This window comes from Sander vitreus, unplaced genomic scaffold (assembly GCF_031162955.1).
Source record: "Sander vitreus isolate 19-12246 unplaced genomic scaffold, sanVit1 ctg238_1, whole genome shotgun sequence".
NCBI classification, from domain to species: Eukaryota; Metazoa; Chordata; class Actinopteri; order Perciformes; family Percidae; genus Sander; species Sander vitreus.
In genome coordinates, this window is record NW_027595414.1 from 18,239 (window position 1) to 39,901 (window position 21,663).

The window sequence follows — 21,663 nt, forward strand, 5'->3', positions numbered from 1 at the left end:
AAGAAGGAATTTAAAGCTACATTGTGTAAGAATTTCTCACATCTAGCGGTGAAATTCTATATGACAACCAACTGAATATTACGAGATGAGTTGTGGGCCAGGGAAATCACAACACATATGATTATGTTTATGTTACAAGGTAGACAATCCTTTTTCATCATTGACACGAGGAAAAGTATCATAGACGTCGTTCTAGCGTTATGCACAACCATGCTATAGTTAGCCAAGCAACTATAAAACTTTTAATGTACACAAATAGGCAGAATTACCTGTTGAGAAGAAAGCAGGCAACTCCGGCGTACCTTTTAAAATCCTTTCTCTTCTTTCCATCTTGGAAAAGCCACTCCAATATTAACTTTGGTCTTTTGCTTTGCCTGTTGTGTTGTCGTTTTAATTCTCTTTTTAACTTCCTTGGCGACTCCGTTACATGTCCTTGAGAATAGGCGTGATCCTCCATCTTCAACAGGTTTTCAAATCTGCTGGCAGTCGCGACTCGCAAGTAATCTTCTCCCCCTCCCTGGCATTTGTCACGGTGCCACTGAGTGTAAAAGGTAGCAGTATGTCCCTCTTTGGCTAATGTATTTTAAAGATGGAGGCGCTTTATGGCGGCCGCATGGGCAATGTCAGATTCTACGCTCAAGAGAATACTTTGATTAGTTGGTGGAAGTAATTATACATGAATGAGCACATATTTGTGAAAGAACAAAGGGGTTTTTGCTAAGAATCAACTCAAAAAATTACACAATGGAGCTTTAAAACACATTTCTGATCTGGCTGACATGTACCATCTGTTGGACAGGTTTTGACGTAACTCCGATTTTTTTTAGACTTGGACTAAAGTTATAAGGGTGTGCCATTTACCTCGGATCAAACACACACGAAGAGAAGAGAAGAGCATCTACATCCTCGATACACGAAAGTTTAGAGTCTTTAGGTCGACCTGAAGAGTTCAGCAGGTGAGAATCCTAGCAGAGGAATCTGTAAATGTCTGATAATCAGCTGAACAAACTGTTATCTATTATGGATAACCCCGACCCCCCCCCTGTTAGATTTAGACTTGTGGTAAACTATAACAGTTAAAACAGTTAGACTACACACCGAGAGCTTTCGTTACAGCCTGTTTGTGGAAAACAAATTATTATTTACAGAGTAGCACTGTGGTTGTTAAAACAGTGCTGTGTAGAAACTGCATCATGCAGACAGAGCAGATTGAAATATGGATTTTTTCGTGTTTATACCCGTTAAGCTGATGAGAGACATTGGGCTAACACCGCTACTCCAAATATCAGTGGTGAAGTTTACGGGCAACAGGCTGCTGATGTGCTTTTTCACAAAGCAGCTTTTGAAACATGGTTTCTGTGATGTGGTGATGGCTGGGAATCTCTGGGCTCCAGTACACTGAGAAGACGTGGAAACCCAGTATTATTAACGACTGACAATGGCTGGTCGTCAAGTCCAATCATGCATTGGGCAAGAGCCTAGTTATTCTTTTACAGCCAAAAATCTCCAAACGGCTGGCATTGCTTCTCTTCTATCGTCTATACCTGCTTGACAGAGAAGTTATTGTCACATTACTATGAGGTGGTATCGGGTGTGATAGTATCGGAGTAATTTTACGACTATGAGTACATGCATGCGGCATCGAACCAATACCCGATACTGGCATCGGCATCACTAGTCTAAACTGGACTCCGAGTTTGATTATACCAATAATTTGTTCCTCCAGTGAACTATGGCACAGTTTGTTGAAGACTCCAGCCTGAGGGACTGGAAGGTGATTGGCTCTGGGGGTTTTGGACAAATCTACAAAGCCAGGCATCATCAGTGGGGCGCTGACGTGGCCATTAAACTGCCTCTTCAGGGCGAGGGGTAAGTGCTTAGAAAGGGTTTCCTGTTGATAGTTACATAAAGTTGTGAATTACTCATAATGCAAACAAACACACACAGGACCGAGATGTCTTTGCTGAATGAGATCAAAATGATGCGTCAAGCCACCAGCCCGCATGTTATGGCCGTCCAAGGGATCTTCAAGGGTCAAACGCCCTCTGGCAGGTCAACACAGCTTGGTCTGGTCATGGAGGTCATGGAGAGAGGATCATTGGCCTCCCTACAGGTAACCAGGGGTGGAACAACTACTCATATCTTTTACTTAGAGTAGCAAAACTCTGTAAAAAATACTCATGTTACAAGTAAAGTCTTGCATTAAAGGAGAATTCCGGTCAATTTCAACACATAGCTCTGTTGTGTGTAAATGTGGAGTGCTGTCAGTAGCAAGAAAAACAAAACAATCGGTGCTGCCTACACCGTGTTATCCTCCTGCTAGAACAGGCTGAAACAGGGCCTAGGAAAAGAGTACTGAACAATTTTTTCTTTGTTCACTTCAGACTATGTTGCGGCATGATTAGGTATAAAACCACACACTGCACTGTACATACTTTAAATTGATTGTGTCTAGATTGTGATATTGTAATTTCTTTTTTGTTGTTGTTGAAGTAAAGACACAAAAGCACAAATGAAATGTGTACTGTTATATTATAAAACCACTGATAACAGACAGGTGTTAGCAATATATTATATAACTTATATACTATATATACTTGTATTATTCTTACAATTTACTTATTCAACTTTACTTGTAAAATATACATATTCTTACTTTTTCCTAATACAACTGGGCAATTGCTTTGTTTATTCCTAGTAATGACAATATGAAGTATTACTAGAAATCATAGTATTACACTCAGAAATTTGCCTCTGTCTCTTTGAATCCCTTGTAACTTCCAGTGGGGGAGGGGTACTCTTGTCTGATCGCTGCTACAACACAGCTAGGCAATGTTCTTCCTCAATTGTTGCTCCTCTGCGTGCATCGGGGTTACCGGCGGAATCCGCTCCTTGCGACCGTGCATTTGCGGGGCACTCAGACACTGCAAATCGTCACCAATGAAAAGGGAACTCCCTGCTGAGTTCAATGATACCTCACATAAGACTCTACCTTAAAAGGGTTATGAAAGGGGAGCGTGGCTTAAGCATAGGGGTGCAGAACAAACAATCACCAATGAATAAGGAACTATCTGCTGAGTTCAATGATACCTCACACAAGACTCTAGCTTAAAAGGGGGCGTGGCTTAAGCATAGGGGGGCAGGCCAAACCATGACCAATCAAAAACAAACTCTCTGCTGAGTTCAATGGTACCTCACACAAGACTCTACCTTAAACGGTTCAAATGTTATGAAAGGGGGCGTGGCTTAAGCATAGGGGGCGGGCCAAACCATCAGCAATGAAGAAGGAAGTCTCTGCTGAGTTCAATGACACCTCACACAAGACTCCACCTTAAACGGTTCAAATGTTATGAAAGGGGGCGTGGCCTGAGTAAGTGGGCGGGGTTATATTATAGGGGCCGGGTCAGTATCACATGTCGACCACACATTATACGTTTCATGTAAATCGGATGATGTTTGTCATATAAGGCTGATTTCCTGTCAGCGGGGGGCGCTATGGCCAAAAGTCAATATTGGCCTGTAGATGCCCTTAGGCCTGGACTCTTGTTGATTGTGGGAAATTTCAAGCAGACATGACAACGTACACTGTAGTTACAGCCACTTTCTCGTTCATCGCTAAAAACTCAAAATGGCCGCCACACCACGCCCACACCATTTGACGAAAAGTTTTTCTTTTAATAACTTTTCATCTTTAACGTCTTAAGATGGCACAGACCAAAGTCCATCGGATGAAATCTGTAGGAGGAGTTCGTTAAAGTATAGCACCTTGACTTTTAGGCCTACTTCCTGTTGCCACTAGGGGGCGCTATGACTTTGAGTCAATTTTGTCCGGTAAATGTCTTCAGGGTTGGACTCTCATGAATCCTGAAAGGTTTCAAGCCAGTTGGTCAATGTACACTCAAGTTACACCCACTTCCTGTTTTAATGGCAAAATGCACAAAATAGCCGCCCCGCCACGGCCACGCCCTATGACGAAAAGTTTTTCTTTTAACAACTTTTCATCTTTAATGTCTTAAGATGGCACAGACCAAATTTGAGGTTGATCGGATGAAATCTCTAGGAGGAGTTCGTTAAAGTACGACATGTGGAAATGGGCAAAATCGCACTAATTTCTAACTTTCAATTCAGAATGGCGGACTTCCTGTTGGGTTTAGGGTATGGCTCCAATGACGTTTTTTGTACGTCTTGACATCTTACATATATGTACCAAGTTTCGTTAGTCTACGTTACACGTACAGCAGGGGCTCAATTTTATTAATTTTGTAGGGGGCGAGCCATTTTTGTGCGCCTATTCTTAAACCATTAAAACACGTAAAGTTTCACCAGACTTGATGTCACCGCCAACTTTAGTGAGTTTTTGAATATGTTAAACCCCTCAAAAAGCCAATTAATTTGCCCTAGTAATAATTCCTTCAGTTTCAATAGGGCCTTCGCTGCTGTCGGCGCTTGGGCCCTAATAAAACAATAAAACCAGTAACTATCAGGTGAGAAATGTAAGCCTATTGTATGTGGAAAGCTAATCTGAAGAGGTGTGTTTTGATAAGCTAAAGTACCTAAGCCAGGACAGACTCATGAAAGCCTGTTGTACTCACTCTTTAGACAGCTGGCCATCAGGTCCATCAGGTTTAGGCCGCTTCTTTCAATTTACTTTCGGGACAAAAAAACGCTTCCAGAACATCCTTATAGATCAGATGGGGAAACCTCTCTGTATGGGCGAAATAATGTCCGTTATCTGGGGACCCATCCAGACCAGGCTGTATGAGATCCCATTCCTTACAGCACAGGCTTTCATCCTCGGTGGTCTCTGCGATACAGTATCCACACGAGCACCAGCATGTCCCCGCACATCGTGGCCTTGAAGCAGCAGCCTCTGCCTGCTCCTCTGTTTGCGCCCTTCTCTCGACAAGATCTTATGCCAATAACTCTTCGTATATATGTATATTCAGGTTCGAAAAGATAACCCCGACCATCAAACTCCAAAAACTCCTCTGTGTGTTCCACATCGGACTGGGATGAACTATCCATCTGAGTTGATATTCTACAAACACTGACACAATCTCGTTATTATCCCAAGCTCCATCTTCGTCTCTCTCTCTCTCAGCTGACAGTCTGTGAGACTCCACCGTTGCTAAGTTACCTATGCGCATGCACGATAGCTCTTGAACTGTGGCCGGCCCTCTGCTCTGCTGGGTGAGCTGTGGTGTCAGGTTACAGCCTGTTACAGTCATTGGTATGGACATAACCAGGGCAAATCATTTTTTTGGGGGAAAAAATATGTATTGGAATATTGGATTGTATGATTTCGACAATCGACTAGTGTGTACTTCACCGGAAAACAGGAAATAAACAGATACTGCAGTCAGATTCACTGTGTTCCCTCGGATGGAATCACTGCACATTGTTAGGCACTTGTAATGACATTTCAAACATGTTTAGAGGCTAAAAACACGTTTAAAACCTGCCCTGTTTCAGCCTGTTGGGTGTGAAATCTAGCAGGAGCATAACACAGCGTAGGCAACACCGATTGTTTTTGTTTTTCTCGCTAGTCGCTACTGACAGCACTCCACATTTACAAACAACAGAGCTACATGTTGAAATCAACCAGAATTCTCCTTTAACAATTAAAAAAGCATAGAATAACATACAACAATATTACATTTGTTGTCTGAGTTATACCGTTTTATGTTCAAATAGTCATTATTAAAGAAAAGAAGAACATTACTATAACAGCATATTCCAAACCTTTGAATGGTAGTGTAGGTTATATGTGTAGCTCACTAACTCCACTATTTGTGGATCTGAAACAATCTTACAGGAAGCATTGAGGGGAACTCCACCCTGGCCCCTGGTCTTCAGACTGGCTCACCAAGTGGCTCTGGGTATAAACTTCCTCCACAGTCTGCCCCGTCCCGTTCTCCACCAGGACCTGAAGCCCCAAAACGTGCTGCTGGACGAAGCTCTCAATGCTAAGGTGAGTCCCAGGCTTTGAGGGGAGGCCAGGCGTCATGCTTACTTTATACTATTATAATACTTTGCACCCTCTCTGGAGACTAAATGGAGCCTGAAAAACACATATTGTAAACCCAAAAGATACAGACATGGGTTTCCCTTCCATGTTGCAACTTGATAATATATGGTAGTAAATAGTTTCATTGTTTTTCAAGAGCCAAACTCCAGACCTTAACATTGTACAGTATGATGCGTTATCAAGATATGCCCCTTTTCATGATTTTGGTTCCAGAACATCCTGTTCTCATTCCTGACTTGTAAGATAGGGACGCTTGTCGAGGCTGTGGCTCAGTGGTAGAGCGGTCGCCTCCCAATCAAAAGGTTGGTAGTTAGATCCCTGGCCCTGCAGTCCCATGTCGAAGTGTCCTTGGGCAAGACACTGAACCCCGAGTTGCCCCCAATGCTGCACATCGGAGTGTAAGTGTGTGTGAATGTTTATCTGTTGAGCAGGTGGCCCCTTGCACGGCAGCTTCGGCCACAGTGTGTGAATGTGTGTGAATGGTGAATGGTTCCTGTACAATGTAAAAGCGCTTTGAGTAGTCGTTAAGACTAGAAAAACGCTATATAAAAATATTTTTATATATAGTAATATATTTTAAACAATGCTAACTTAGCATTAAAAGTGTCATCATTTACCAAATGACTCTTAATTACAACAGTCATGAACATTCATAAAGATTCCTTCATGTTCATGACTGGTTTCATGTCAGTCTTCTGCACACCCCTTCAAATAAAGTGTTGCCAAATAAAGCACCTCATCTGCCTCCTTCCTCTCTTTGCTAATTCTCTCTGCAGCTTACAGATTTTGACCTTGCCCGGATTTCCTGCAGCGTCACACAGGTTTCCAACAACGGTGAACCACTAGGAGGGACAATTGTCTACATGCCACCAGAGGCTTTAACAAGCACATCGTACAAACCTACCAGATCCTTTGATATCTACAGGTACAAGAGCATCGAACCAATTCAGTTACATTTTATTTATAGTATCACATCCTAACAAGAGTTATCTCACGACACTTTACAGATAGAGGAGGTCTAGACCACACTCTATAATTTACAAAGACCACCAATTCCAGTAATTCCCCCAAGAGCAGCGACAGTGGTGACAAAAAATTCCCTTTTAGGGAGAAACCTCGGACAGACCCAGGCTTTTGGTCGGTGTCGGTTGGGGGTGTGATGAACAGCGGCAATAATAGTCACAATAATGATAATGGAACTATGACTAGAAATAGTAGTTGTAGTAGTTCATGGTGTAGCATGGCACTGCAGGGCGTTACAGGGTGTAGCAGGGCACTGCAGGGCACTGCAGGGCATAGCAGGACATAGCAGGGTGCAGCAGGGCATAGGGCACTGCAGGGCATAGCAGGACGTAGCAGGGCGCAGCAGGGCATAGGGCACTGCAGGGCATAGCAGGTCGTAGCAGGGCGCAGCAGGGCATAGGGCACTGCAGGGCATAGCAGGACGTAGCAGGACACTGCAGGGCGTAGCAGGACGTTGCAGGACACTGCAGGGCATAGGGCACTGCAGGGCGTAGCAGGACGTAGCAGGGCGTAGCAGGGCACTGCAGGGCGTAGCAGGGCACTGCAGGGCGTAGCAGGACGTTGCAGGACACTGCAGGGCGTAGCAGGGTACTGCAGGGCGTAGCAGGACGTAGCAGGTCACTGCAGGGCGTAGCAGGGCACTGCAGGGCGTAGCAGGATGTAGCAGGGCACTGAAAACTTGAAAGCAAATGGCGTTCCACCAAACTGGAAGAATCTCATTTAGATTGGCAAGACAGTCTGAAAACCTATAGGAAGGCCCTCAGAAATGCCAGATCAGACTATTACTTATCATTAATAGAAGAAAATAAGAACAACCCAAGGTTTGTTTTCAGCACTGTAGCCAGGCTGACAGATAGCCACTGCTCTATTGAGCCATCTATTCCTATAGCTCTGAGTAGTGATGACTTAATGAGCTTCTTTAAAGGGGTGATAGAATGCAAAACCGATTTTACCTTGTCTTAGTTGAATAACGACAGTTTGGTGGGTAAATAGGACATACATATAACCTCAAAATCCCATTGACATCCCTTTCCTCTGCAAATCTCACAATTTGAAACTGCTGCTGAAAATGGGCGAATCACCGAGTTGACGTCAACTTGGCGGCTCCTCCTCATTTGGCTCTAGTCTAATCTTTGTCACGCCCCAACATTTACAGTGGGGCAAAAAAAGTATTTAGTCAGCCACCAATTGTGCAAGTTCTCCCACTTAAAAAGATGAGAGAGGCCTGTAATTTTCATCATAGGTACACTTCAACTATGAGAGACAAAATGAGAAAAAATAATCCAGAAGATCACATTGTAGGATTTTTAATGAATTTATTTGCAAATTATGGTGGAAAATAAGTATTTGGTCAATAACAAAAGTTCATCTCAATACTTTGTTATATACCCTTTGTTGGCAATGACAGAGGTCAAACGTTTTCTGTAAGTCTTCACAAGGTTTTCACACACTGTTGCTGGTATTTTGGCCCATTCCTCCATGCAGATCTCCTCTAGAGCAGTGATGTTTTGGGGCTGTCACTGTGCAACATGGTCCTTCAACTCCATCCAAAGATTTTCTATGGGGTTGAGATCTGGAGACTGGCTAGGCCACTCCAGGACCTTGAAATGCTTCTTACGAAGCCACTCCTTCGTTGCCCGGGTGGTGTGTTTGGGATCATTGTCATGCTGAAAGACCCAGCCACGTTTCATCTTCAATGCCCTTGCTGATGGAAGGAGGTTTTCACTCAAAATCTCACAATACATGGCCCCCATTCATTCTTTCCTTTACACGGATCAGTCGTCCTGGTCCCTTTGCAGAAAAAACAGCCCCCAAAGCATGATGTTTCCACCCCCCATGCTTCACAGTAGGTATGATGTTCTTTGGCTGCAACTCAGCATTCTTTCCCATCCAAACATGACAAGTTGAGTTTTTACCAAAAAACTTTTGGTTTCATCTGACCATATGACATTCTCCCAATCCTCTTCTGGATCATCCAAATGCTCTCCAGACGGGCCTGGACATGTACTGGCTTAAGCAGGGGGACACGTCTGGCACTGCAGGATTTGAGTCCATGGCGGCGTAGTGTGTTACTGATGGTAGCCTTTGTTACTTTGGTCCCAGCTCTCTGCAGGTCATTCACTAGGTCCCCCCGTGTGGTTAAGGAATTTTTGCTCACCGTTCTTGTGATCATTTTGACCCCACGGGGGGAGATCTTGCGTGGAGCCCCAGATCGAGGGAGATTATTAGTGGTCTTGTATGTCTTTCATTTTCTTATAATTGTTCCCACAGTTGATTTCTTCACACCAAGCTGCTTACCTGTTGCAGATTCAGTCTTCCCAGCCTGGTGCAGGTCTACAATTTTGTTTCTGGTGTCCTTTGGTCTTGGCCATAATATAGTTTCGAGTGTGACTGTTTGAGGTTGTGGACAGGTGTCTTTTATACTGATAACAAGTTCAAACAGGTGCCATTAATACAGGTAACGAGTGGAGGACAGAGGAGCCTCTTAAAGAAGAAGTTACAGGTCTGTGAGAGCCAGAAATCTTGCTTGTTTGTAGGTGACCAAATACTTATTTTCCCAAGGAATTTGCAAATAAATTCATTAAAAATCCTACAATGTGATTTTCTGGATTTTTTTTCTCATTTTGTCTCTCATAGTTGAAGTGCACATATGATGAAAATTACAGGCCTCTCTCATCTTTTTAAGTGGGGGAACTTGCTCAATTGGTGGCTGACTAAATACTTTTTTGCCCCACTGTACATAGTCTACACCACTGATCTGAGATCAGGTAGTCTTCTGAATAGGTCGTGCAGATCTCAGAAATAGTATAAATTGTTTATCTGCTATTTTATCACTAAATTCACTTCTGAGACTTTTTTTATACGAGAAATCAACTATGTAGAGGTCAAATATGTCGTTTTCCGAAAATTGATGGCTAATTGCAAAGTTTGTCCGACTGTGTGTCGGAGTTAAGCGGCCGGTGCTGCCTGTATTGCTGCCTCACTGCCCAGCCTGTCCTCCTTCACAGACCCAGGCCTGCTGTGAGGTAGGTGGAGCTCCGTCACGGCTGGCAGCCCACGGCACTCCTTACCCACACAAAGTCACCGTTCCTGGGTTAGTGGACTACCAAACGCCGGTGCCCTGACAGAGCTCCAGGGCCTGCAGCTCCCCTCTTCCTGCTAAATGGCCGGTGTGTGTGAGTAAGAGCACGGTCAGCGAGCTTGTTACGCCAGCAATCTCTTACCCCAGGTTCCAATTAATCTTATAATGTATATGTGTGTTGAATTATTTAAACAAATGATCGGGGAAACAAAGGCCTCTTGTCTGCGAGTCTCATTGATAGAGCCTGACGCTGGATGGAGCTCCATCAATGAGAGCTAGCTAGCCTCCTAACGAGACCTGATATTCACAAAAATGCATTCAATTGAAATCAGACAAAAGTGTTAGCTTTGTTAAGACCTTAGGGTAGCTGTGATATACATGCCATGACGAAGCCCCGGTAGTCCAGTAACCCAGAAACGGTGACTTTCCCCTGGGTATGGAGCCCAGCAGGCTGCCGCTTTCTCGTCAGACTGTGTGGAGCTCTTGAAGTCAAACACGTCTTACCAAATTTGCAATTAGCCATCAATTTTCGTAAAACAGCCCATATTTGAGCTTTATATAGTTGATTTCTTGCATAAAAAAGTTTCAGAAGTGAATTCAATAATGAAATAGCAGACAAACAATGTATAACGTTGCAGTGTCTCAAATATGAGACCTGCTGTCTCATCTCCAATGGATGTGTATGTGGTTCGCTCAACCAATCAGCGTGCAGCTCATCTAAATATTCATGAGCATCTTTAAAGGTGCTCTAAGCGATGTTGGGTGACGTTACTTCTTGTTGACATTCAAAGTATTTTCAAACAAAACGAAGACTAGCTCGCTCCTCCCTCCTCCTCATCCCGTTCCCTCCCTTCTGTGCTTCAGCGCACTAACCCCCCCCCCCCCAAATCCTTCTTGTCCGTTATTGGCTGAACACTGGAACACGGTTGTGTGTGTTTAGGGAACCGGAAGCTCGTGGATAGTGAGGAGATGTTTGCTGTATGTGACAAAACATGTTGTAGCCTAAAAAACGCGTGACATCGCTTAGAGTACCTTTAAGTAGCCTCGTTGGAATGGGGTCTAAGACAGGTAAATGGTTTAGCTGAAGAGACCTTCAACATTAATTGTTGAAGGTCTATAGGATAAAAGCAGTCTTAAGTATATGTCAGGTCTTGTTTTGTCGTTATTTCTAGTAATCCTGTGTTTAAAGGTGAACCGTTAGAAGTTGAGGGCAAAAGGTGATGAATTGTATCTCTAATTGTTTTCATTTTATCATTAAAGGGGTGATAGAATGATTATTTAGGGTATTTCACACTGTTCCATAAGGTCTCCTAATAGGGTATGTAACATTGGTTGGGCTGAAAATGTCCCAGGTGCTATTCTTTGGGCCCTTATGCATCCCTGTGGAATGTATCTATTTGGAACAACAGCTTTTCTTCCAAATATGGAATGCTCAGTGTTACCCATGGTTAACACTTCATTACTAGATATGACCAATATGTCTTTAGTAACAGGTTATGTACTGCATTCATTTAAAGTAGCTGTGATGAAACCTCTTCTGAAAAAACCCACCCTCAATCCCGATGTCTTAGCCAATTATAGACCTATATCCAACCTTCCCTTTCTCTTCAAGATCCTTAAAGGACAATTCTGGCCAATTTTTACAGTAGGGCAGCTAGCAGCTAACAGCTACTACCGCACTACTGTTTATTTTAGGGGGAAATACACTTCAAGACGTGACATGACCTGTCCTCTGGAGGACATAGCCACACCACCGCCGCTCCGTGGATTGTTATTGGGATGATTATCACAGAAGCCTGTCTGAATACACTCACCGGACGGCAGCTAGCAGCTAATGGCTAACGGCTATCAGCTAGCAGGGCAAGCTAGCTACCGGCAGGATCGAGACAGGGACCAGGGTAGGTGAATTTAAACAATGTCTGAGTTGAAAACGCATCTTGTTGACACATAAGGGCCCTGTTCATGTGGCACAGACATGTTAGTTGCATTTTGTGTCTGTTAAGAGGCACAAAGGCACTCTAAAACTTGCCCCGACCACTGCCGTTGTAGCTCAGAGAACGCTCGTAGTACGTAGCTGCAGCTTCTCCGTGTTACCTGCACTGATTCGGGTCGGGGTTTTTTCTATTGAAAGTACTCGCGTAGCTATAACGATCAAGATTAACGTAAAAATTGGCCAGAATTCTCCTTTAACAATGTAGTCGCTAATCAGTTATGTGACTTTCTACATAGCAATAGGTTAATTGAGGACTTTCAGTCAGGATTTAGAATGCATCATAGCACAGAGACGGCACTGGTGAAAATTACTAACAACCTTCTAAATACTGCTGACAAAGGACTTGTCTCCGTACTTGTCTTATTAGATCTTAGTGCTGCATTCAAGACTATTGACCATACCATCCTGTTACAGAGATTGGAACACTTAGTTGGCATTAAAGGAATCACACTAAGCTGGTTAAGGCCTATATCTCTGATCAATCTCAATTTGTTAATGTTAACGATAAATCCTCCAGGTACGCTAAAGTTAGCCATGGCGTTCCACAAGGCTCAGTGGTTGGACCAATTCTATTCTCCTTATATATGCTTCCTCTAGGCAATATTATTAGGAAACACTCAATTAACTTTCACTGTTATGCAGATGACACCCAATTATACTTATCAATCAAGCCAGACAAAACCAGTCAGTTAACTAAACTTTAGGTATTGTGCTGGGCCCTAAACACCTCTGAACCTCATTATCCAAAGATATAATAGCTCTGGATGGTATTGTCCTGGCCTACACCACTACTGTCAGAAATCTAGGAGTTATTTTTGATCAGGATATATCCTTTAATGCCCACTTAATACAAACCTCAAGAACAGCCTTTTTCATCTTCATAACATTGTCAAAATTAGGAACATCCTGTTTCAAAATGATGCAGAAAAACTAGTCCATGCATTCGTTACTTCCAGGCTGGACTGCTGTAATTCCTTACTCTCAGGTTGCCCAAATCAGTCTCTTAAGACTCTCCAGCTGATCCAGAATGCTGCAGCATGTGTTCTGACAAGAACTAAGAAAATAGATCATATTTCTCCTGTATTAGCTTCTCTGCATTGGCTTCCTGTAAAATCCAAGATTAAATTAAAAATCCTTCTCCTGACCTACAAAGCTCTAAATGGTCTAACACCATCATATCTTGAAGAGCTCATAGTATCTTATTGTCCCACTTGAGCACTACGCTCCCAGAATGCAGAGCTACTTGTGGTTCCTAGAGTCTCTAAAAGTAGAATGGGAGCCAGAGCCTTCAGCTACCAGGCTCCTCTCCTGTGGAACCAGCTCCCAGTCTGGGTTCAGGAGCCAGAGCCTTCAGCTACCAGGCTCCTCTCCTGTGGGAACCAGCTCCCAGTCTGGGTTCAGGAGCCAGAGCCTTCAGCTACCAGGCTCCTCTCCTGTGGAACCAGCTCCCAGTCTGGGTTCGGGGGGGCAGACACCATCACCACATTTAAGAGTAAACTTAAAACTCTCCTCTTTGATGAACTTATAGTTAGGGAGTGAGGAGTTGCAGCACAGCCATAGCACCCCTTCTGTCTTCATAGTCGTCAGATTCATTTACCATATAATCAATAATATAATAAAAGTAGAGAGAGGCAGGCCAGTACAGCCGATCTGGTTGGGGAGAGTTCTAGCCCGACCAGGTTCCTCTCCTTAACCTGTCTCTCTTAATTATACTGTTATAGTTTTAGACTGCCGGAGGACTTCCTTCCTTCCTTCCTTCCATTGACACACTGATCTCCTCTCTCCTCTCTCTTTCCATTTGTGTGCATCCATGTCCCAGAAATGCTTGTTACTAACCTACTCTGGGGAGCTTAGTCCCTAGAGTCTTTAAGTTTTTTTTTTTTTCGCCCAGCATGTTTCCTTGGATTAGGGTGGCACCAAGATCTTGGTTACAGCTGTTGCCGTGGTCCTGCTGCGCTCCCTGCTACACCCTGCTAAGCTCTGCAGTGCCCTGCTATGACATGAACTACTATGGCTATTTCTAGTCACTGTTCCATTATCTTTATTGTGACTATTATTGCCACTGTTCATCACACCCCGAACCGGCACCGTCAGACACCGCCTACCAAGAGCCTGGTTCTGTCCCAGGTTTCTCCCTAAAAGGGAGTTTTTCCTCGCCACTGTCTTGGTGGAATTGCTTGAAATGTTGAGTCTTGACCTACTCTTGACCTACTCTATCTGTAAAGTGTCTTGAGATAACTGTTGTTATGATTTGATAATATAAATAAAATTGAATTCAACTGAATTAAATTGCAGGGTGTAGCAGGGCACTGCAGAAGGTAGCAGGGCACAGAGCAGGACCACACCGACGGCTGCAACCATGATTTAGGTGCCACCCTTATCCAAGGAAAACTTTTGGGCAAAAAAACATAAAGACTCCGGGGAATAAGCTCCCCAGAGCTAGGTTAGTAACAAGCATTTCTGGGACATGGATGCACACAGATGGAAAGAGAGCGGAGAGAGAAGCTCAGTGTGTCAAAGGAAGTCCCCAGCAGTCTAAAACTATAACAGCATAATTAAAGTTAAGCAAGGCAAACCTGAGTCAGTTCTATAAAGGTTAGTAGATGAATCTGACTATGAAGAGAAGCAGAGAAGAGAAGGCCGTGTCTGTAGTTATCCATCCTCCCCCACCAGTCTTGGCGAACACTGCAACTCCTCAATCCCTAACTATAAGCTTTATGAAAGAGGAGAGGTTTAAATTTATTCTTAAATGTGGTGACGGTGTCTTCCTCCTGAACACAGACTGGGAGCTGGTTCCACAGGAGAGGAGCCTGGTAGCTGAAGGCTCTGGCTCCTGAACCCAGACTGGGAGCTGGTTCCACACAAGAGGAGCCTGGTAGCTGAAGGCTCTGGCTCCTGAACCCAGACTGGGAGCTGGTTCCACAGGAGAGGAGCCTGATAGCTGAAGGCTCTGGCTCCTGAACCCAGACTGGGAGCTGGTTCCACAGGAGAGGAGCCTGATAGCTGAAGGCTCTGGCTCCTGAACCCAGACTGGGAGCTGGTTCCACAGGAGAGGAGCCTGATAGCTGAAGGCTCTGGCTCCCATTCTACTTTTAGAGACACTAGGAACCACAAGTAGCTCTGAATTCTGGGAGCGTAGTGCTCTAGTGGGACAATAAGGTACTAAGAGCTCTTCTATATATGATGGTGCTAGACCATTTAGAGCTTTGTAGGTCAGGAGAAGGATTTTAAATTCAATACTGGATTTTACAGGAAGCCAATGCAAAGAAGCTAATACAGGAGAAATATGATCGGGAGATCATATGCTGCAGCACGTGTTCTTGTCAGAACACGTGCTGCAGCATTCTGGATCAGCTGGAGAGTCTTAAGGGACTGATTTGGGAAACCTGAGAGTAAGGAATTACAGTAGTCCAGCCTGGAAGTAACGAATGCATGGACTAGTCTTTCTGCATCGTTTTGAGACAGGATGTTCCTGATTTTGGCAAAAAAGGCTGTTCTTGAAGTTTGTTTTAAGTGGGCGTTAAAGGATATATCCTGATCAAAAATAACTCCTAGATTTCTGACAGTAGTGCTGGAGGCCATGGCAATGCCATCTAGAGTAACTATATCTTTGGATAATGAGGTTCAGAGGTGCTTGGGGCCCAGCACAATAACTTCAGTGTTGTTTGAGTTTAACATCAGAAAATTGTAGGTCATCCATGATTTTATATCTTTAATGCATGCTTGAAGTTTAGCTAACTGACTGGTTAGCACTTGAACCAGCACTTGAATAAAAGTGTTTTATTTATCATATAATAAATAACTGGAGACGGAATCACTCTGGCTGCCATGCAAAACAATTTCAGTATTGACAGGAAGTCAAAATAGCAGTTGCTTATAGCGCTTACCCACTGCTAGTATCGGCTCTACTCGAGTCGGCTCGACTCAACTCGGCTGCGGTGCCCTGTCCTCCTTTTACCATTGCAGATTCATGCGTGAGGCGAGCGTGGCTGGTCGTCATAGCGACGCCGCAGAAAACTGCCATGACCTCACGCGACACACACACAGAACATCAAAGGTGTGTTTCTGACTCTTATCATGTGGCTGTTTGCCAGAAGACACATTTAGTTTCTAAAGAAGCTGGAGGCAGAAAAAAACCACCGCTGGCTAAACTATTTAAAAATGGCGGGTTTGTTCAGGACATCCCCGTCTGTCGCTAGCAATGATGACGCAGTGATTAGTGACGATTCTCTCCGACCAATCAGGAGTCTGCAGGTTTTCATGTCACCTTTTGGTATCGCCTCGACGGAGGTGATACTAAATAAAGTACCTGTTAGCAGGTACCAGGGACTTATTATCAGAATGGAAAACCAAAAAAGGTAGGAGGGATACTTATATGACTTCATGCACAGATTTCCTTATTGTCATTGAATGTCCTCATTCTCACATGAGCATTAATTTACAGATGACAACTCTCTCTGTCTGTCTTTTAGTTATGGGATACTCCTCTGGTCCATTGTCACAGGGAAACAACCATATGGAAGTAAGTGACTGTTGTGTATTTAGCAGTCCCTCCAGGATGCGCATGCACGGTCTGAAATGTTTTGCACGGTCTTTTGCTGTACGTTTTGTTGGTAAATGTGAGATGTTTGAGTCACACACGTCTCGTCTTCATATCAGAAACAAATAAATGAATTTGGTACGTACGTGTGTTACGTCAACCTGATCTCACTCCCACTTGGTCAGTGGCTCTCAGAGTCACATACTGAAGCAGGGTCTGGCACGTGGGACTGCTGTGATTGGTCAATTTGTGGTAAGTTGCGTGATTGCGACTCGCCCCAAATTCACGGTGATTGGTTGAATTTGTGGGAATTGTTGCGATGGTGAAATCCTGGAGGGACAGATTTAGCCTCTCTCACTATCACTGCTCAACACATCTTCTACCTTTATCTTAGTGTTTTCTCATTTGAGTGTTTTGTTTGCATACTTACACGTGGTGCAAGAATAGCAGGACTCTGGAAGTGTACATGGTGCTGCCTTACAGCAAACGTCACTGTGGTGCTGCCAGTAATATGTGAAATAAATAATTACAGTGCTTTACTTTTCGTATATGTACAAACAGATCTTTAGGACAGCATGTCATTTGCTACTGCTACTCAGTGCTAGGCCTACGTAATCACAGTTTCTTTGTTTAACCGCAATTAATTGCTGACATAAGCTAATATCCTAAGGTCTATGACTGTTGATGGTAATTATCAATTTTATGTTTATTTAAGAACAAAATACAATATTTGTTATGATTGCTGGGGCTTACTTTATAGACTGTACTTGTTTTATTACATTATCTGGGTCACATGACATTGATGTAACAAAAGATGTATCATGGGATTCATTTGTTCGAAACGTGATACATAAATAACTGTTACAGTTTCTTTGTTAATCATAATTATTTCTGAGACAATTAATTGTACAGTCAAATTTGGAATTGTTACAGCAGGTGGCAGAGTTGTCCCATTTAGCAGGATTTAACCTGAACCTTTACATAATCATCAGTCCAGACTGTCTATTCAGGTATTACCAAGGTTTCATTTAACCTCAAGGCCACTCTGACAGCCTTTTTCATTCTTCCTCCAATGTAGATGCAAAGCCCAACTTAGTGATGGTTCGGGTCCCGCAGGGAGACCGCCCACAGCTGGCTGATATCAAGGGCGATGCTGCTGGGTTGACAGAGTTGACAGGACTGATGAAGAGATGCTGGGATCATAAACCTGAACGAAGGCCCAGAGCCCTTGGTGAGGAAACTCATTCATTTACCTCTGAAACTCTGAATTAACACAGAAAAATAGCTTGTGATTCCTGGCTCTAACGTTACATTCTTTACTCTATGTTGTGTACAACAGAGTGTACAACTGAGACAGAAAAACTGTTCAAGATGCACAAACATGAACTCACTGATGCTATCCATGAAGTGCTGAAGAAACTGGTGAGGAACAAATCTCTTCATAAACACTCAAGTCACGCTGAGACACTATAACATTTTGACACAATGCAGCAAATCATTGTTTTTATCATTGTGTAACTGGCTCTTTCTCTTTCCAGGACCAAAAGGAAGAAGAAGGCATGGCATCGGGAGAGCAGGTTCAGCGGGATCAAATCGCTGAGGCTCCAGGTCTGTATTTATAAACTACTGTTGCCTGGGTCCAGACCTTTAAATTAGAATGCCTTTATTGTCATTGCACATGGCAACGAAATTCAATTGCACTTCCCCTGGTGGTGACACATAGTATGATAGGATAACATAGTAAAACATGAATTAGATAGATAGATAGATAGATAGATAGATAGATAGATAGATAGATAGATAGATAGATAGATAGATAGATAGATACTTTATTGATCCCCAAGGGGAAATTCAAGGTCCCAGTAGCTTAAGACATCACACACAACATCCACATACATCACAAACAGGATGATGAAAAAGCAAATCCACATGAATAGCATGGACAATAAAATAAAAAATACTAAAAACTTAATAAATTAAAATAAAAAATACACATGAATGTACTAAGGGATGTATAAGCATGTGGCGCTTGCAGTGATAGGGCAGGACCTGACCCTGTGATTCAGTATGAGAGTGTGTGTCATGGTGGTAGTGCAAATAGGTCCAATAGTGCAAGGATAAAGTCTAGAGACCAGCTAAAGTCTAGAAACCAGCAAAAAAGTCTAGAGACCAGCAATTAAGACATAATAAAAAGAGACCTAAGCAATATGAACACAATAATAAATAAATAAGTAAATAAATTATAAGAATTGATAAGTAGCTAAAACAAGACATAGTCCATAAAGTGCATTGCAGTCTATATGGGTCATGAGTTCAGATGTTTTATGGCACTTGGATAAAAACTATTCAGAAGTTTGGAAGTGCGACCCTGGAAAGATCTGTAATGCGTTCCAGATGGCAGCAGAGTGAAGAGGTTGTGACCTGGGTGGGAACAGTCCTTAATTATGTTTTTTGCCCGCTGCAGGCATCTGGTGTGATATATTCACATTACGACTCGCAGGACAAACGGGAATACTTTCTCCCGGAGTAAGAGGACTTTCAGAGCCCAAGTGTCCCGTGCCCACTGTGCGATGGGGGCGGCCCCTAAAAATGTAAAGAGGGCGCGGCGAACGGCGCCCACTCTAACTTTTTTCAAATGTCTTCCCGATTGTCCCGCTGTTTAGTTTCGGCCACCAAAGGAAGTAAAGATAAGGATCCGCGGGACAATTGGTAACACTTTTGCCAAATGGGAACAAATGCTCATCCGAGGTGTCCAAAATGTTCTCTGTCCACTATTGAAGACAGTGTTCTTGAGAATAAATGACCACATTTTGGTGGACCTGGAACCATGGGAAGGGCCCCTACTGGCCAGACCATTTGGGGACATTTGAGAACGTTCACTCCCCCTATTAAAAACATGCCAAATGTCCTGGGTTAGGATTCCCCAACACTGCTCTTCCCTTACTTAAAAGTGGGACATTTCGCCTGTTTTTATTAGGGAGATTGACTGTTCCCAAGTGTCCCTCCTCGGCGGTCTCCTTTCCAGACAACTTCATGTGCACTACCCCCCTGGACTACCAGGGACCCATTGGGAGGTGTTTCAGTCACTTGGGAACATGTGTAAAACTGTGTTGGTTTGGACATGCTAGCACGTAGCATGGCTGCACAGGAAGGTAAGCCATTTGGGAACACTTTACTTCCCTTACTTAAAGTTGGGACATTTGGCCTGTTTTTGATAGGGGAATTGATGCTCTGGGTTTTTTTTTTTCAGGGTGCTCAGATAGCTCAGCTGGTAGAGCGTGCGTCCATATATAGAGGTTTACTCTTCAACGCAGCAGGCCCAGGTTCAACTCTGACCTGCAGCCCTTTGCTGCATGTCATTCCCCTCTCTTTCCCCTTTCATGTCTTCAGCTGTCCTGTCAAAAATATAGGCTGAAAATGCCCCCCCCCCAAAAAAAAGCCATTTTCAACGCTAACAATTTTGTTTCCACATTTAACAGTGAAATAATGACCTGAAACCTGTTAAATGTTGAAGCGAGTGTTCTTGTGTTTTTACATTTTGCACAGTAGTGGGGGGCGCGCCCCTCTACAAAAATTCAATTCAATCAATCATTTATGCTCCAAACTGTTTAGAAAAGAAAAAGTTCTGTTCAAAATTCCCCCAAAACATGGTCTTAGGATTGTTATGTCCAACACCATGTTTGAATATTGTTTTGAACGGAGAAATCTCTTTTGTAGTATGTTGTTGCCGGGCCCAAATGGGCAGGGCCATCTTGGTTTGGAGTTGCTAGCACCTAGCATGCTCGCGTGGGAGGTGGGACAAATCCAATTACAAATGAATGAGAAGATTTTATAAGGGAAGGGAAATGTTCCCAAATGTCCCTTCTTCAAACAGCCATATTTCTTCCAAAAATGGTGATTGCACCATAGATATAGGGGATGGGCATTGTAGACCATCAGGAATCCTATGTGCTCAAGGCAAAGGTCCTGGGGGCAGGAACCAAGCCAGTATTGTAGCGGCGCCCCTTTTATGCAACATATGTGACATTTGTGTAAATATTTTAATGGCAAGTATTATTTCTTCAATTGTAATTATTAGGGTTAGGGTTTTCCATTTGGGAATAATTTTGACATTTGGGAACATGTGGCTTGTTGCCACGCCCCCTGACACCCCCAGCCACTGCAGCCCCCCATCAAGGCTTCCCACCACTTTAATACCCAAATGTCATAAAGTTGCCCAATTGTCCCCTCCCACCACCTCCTGAGCCCCCCCTCAGACCACCCCGGCTACTGCAGCGCCCCCTCAGGGCTTCCCATCCTTTCAATACCCAAGTGTCAAAAAGTTGCCCAATTATCCCCTGCACCCACCCACCCCCATCCCAGGACCCCCGCAAGACCCTCACACCCCCTACACCACTGCTTACACCACCCCTGCAACCTTTTCACATGTTTTTCCAAGTGTCAAAACTGTGCCCAAGTGTCCCCAGTGCAGCAAGAGTGCCACCTATGGGTCAACAGTACCAGGCACATCGCACTCCCAAAGTGTTCTCGAAGGGAAGCCCCAAATGGCAAAAGTGTTCCCAAAAAAAAACAACAGGGGCACGCCAATTGTCCCAAAACTCGACCACAATGTCAATGGGGCACATTTCTGCCATGTCCCTATACAATCCCATTGAAAATGAGGGACAAAGCGGGAATATATCCCTTATGTCAGTGAGTGAGGGGAGCTGTGTGTGAATTATGTTTTGTGCTGATTTTGCCTTTTGTCAGCAGTGGTGCAGCTGCTAAACCACACCAGAATGTTGTGCGAGATGATACTTTGGACAGAACAATTGTAAAGGATAAAAGCAGCTTCTGGGGAGGTTGATTTTGTTGAGTGACTTGAGACCTGAGAAAGTACAGCCGCTGCTGTGCTTTCTTCACAAGGGCTGTGGTGTTGGTTGCCCAGGTGATGTCCTGTGAGATGTGGGTCCCCATGAATTTAAAGTCCTTAACCCTCTCCGCAGTGTCCCCATTGA

At 43.7% G+C, this 21,663-nt stretch overlaps 1 protein-coding gene across 1 annotated transcript; it reads left to right on the top strand.

Moving 5' to 3' along the window:
- The first annotated feature begins 1,732 nt into the window (after positions 1-1,732).
- LOC144513379 (receptor-interacting serine/threonine-protein kinase 4-like) lies at positions 1,733-21,663 on the top strand. The gene is made up of 10 exons (XM_078244439.1): positions 1,733-1,869; positions 1,948-2,113; positions 5,816-5,971; positions 6,805-6,953; positions 16,599-16,648; positions 17,745-17,897; positions 18,006-18,088; positions 18,205-18,274; positions 21,029-21,162; positions 21,652-21,663. The coding sequence occupies exons 1-10, from the start codon at positions 1,733-1,735 to the stop codon at positions 21,661-21,663; spliced, it is 1,110 nt and encodes a 369-aa protein (XP_078100565.1).

Coding starts and splice junctions, on each gene's coding strand:
- LOC144513379 (XM_078244439.1), top strand. CDS start 1,733: ATGGCACAGTTTGTTGAAGACTCCAGCCTGAGGGACTGGAAGGTGATT. Junction 1,870..1,947: donor CTGCCTCTTCAGGGCGAGGG/GTAAGTGCTTAG, acceptor AAACACACACAG/GACCGAGATGTCTTTGCTGA. Junction 18,275..21,028: donor TCAAATCGCTGAGGCTCCAG/GTCTGTATTTAT, acceptor CCCCCATCCCAG/GACCCCCGCAAGACCCTCAC.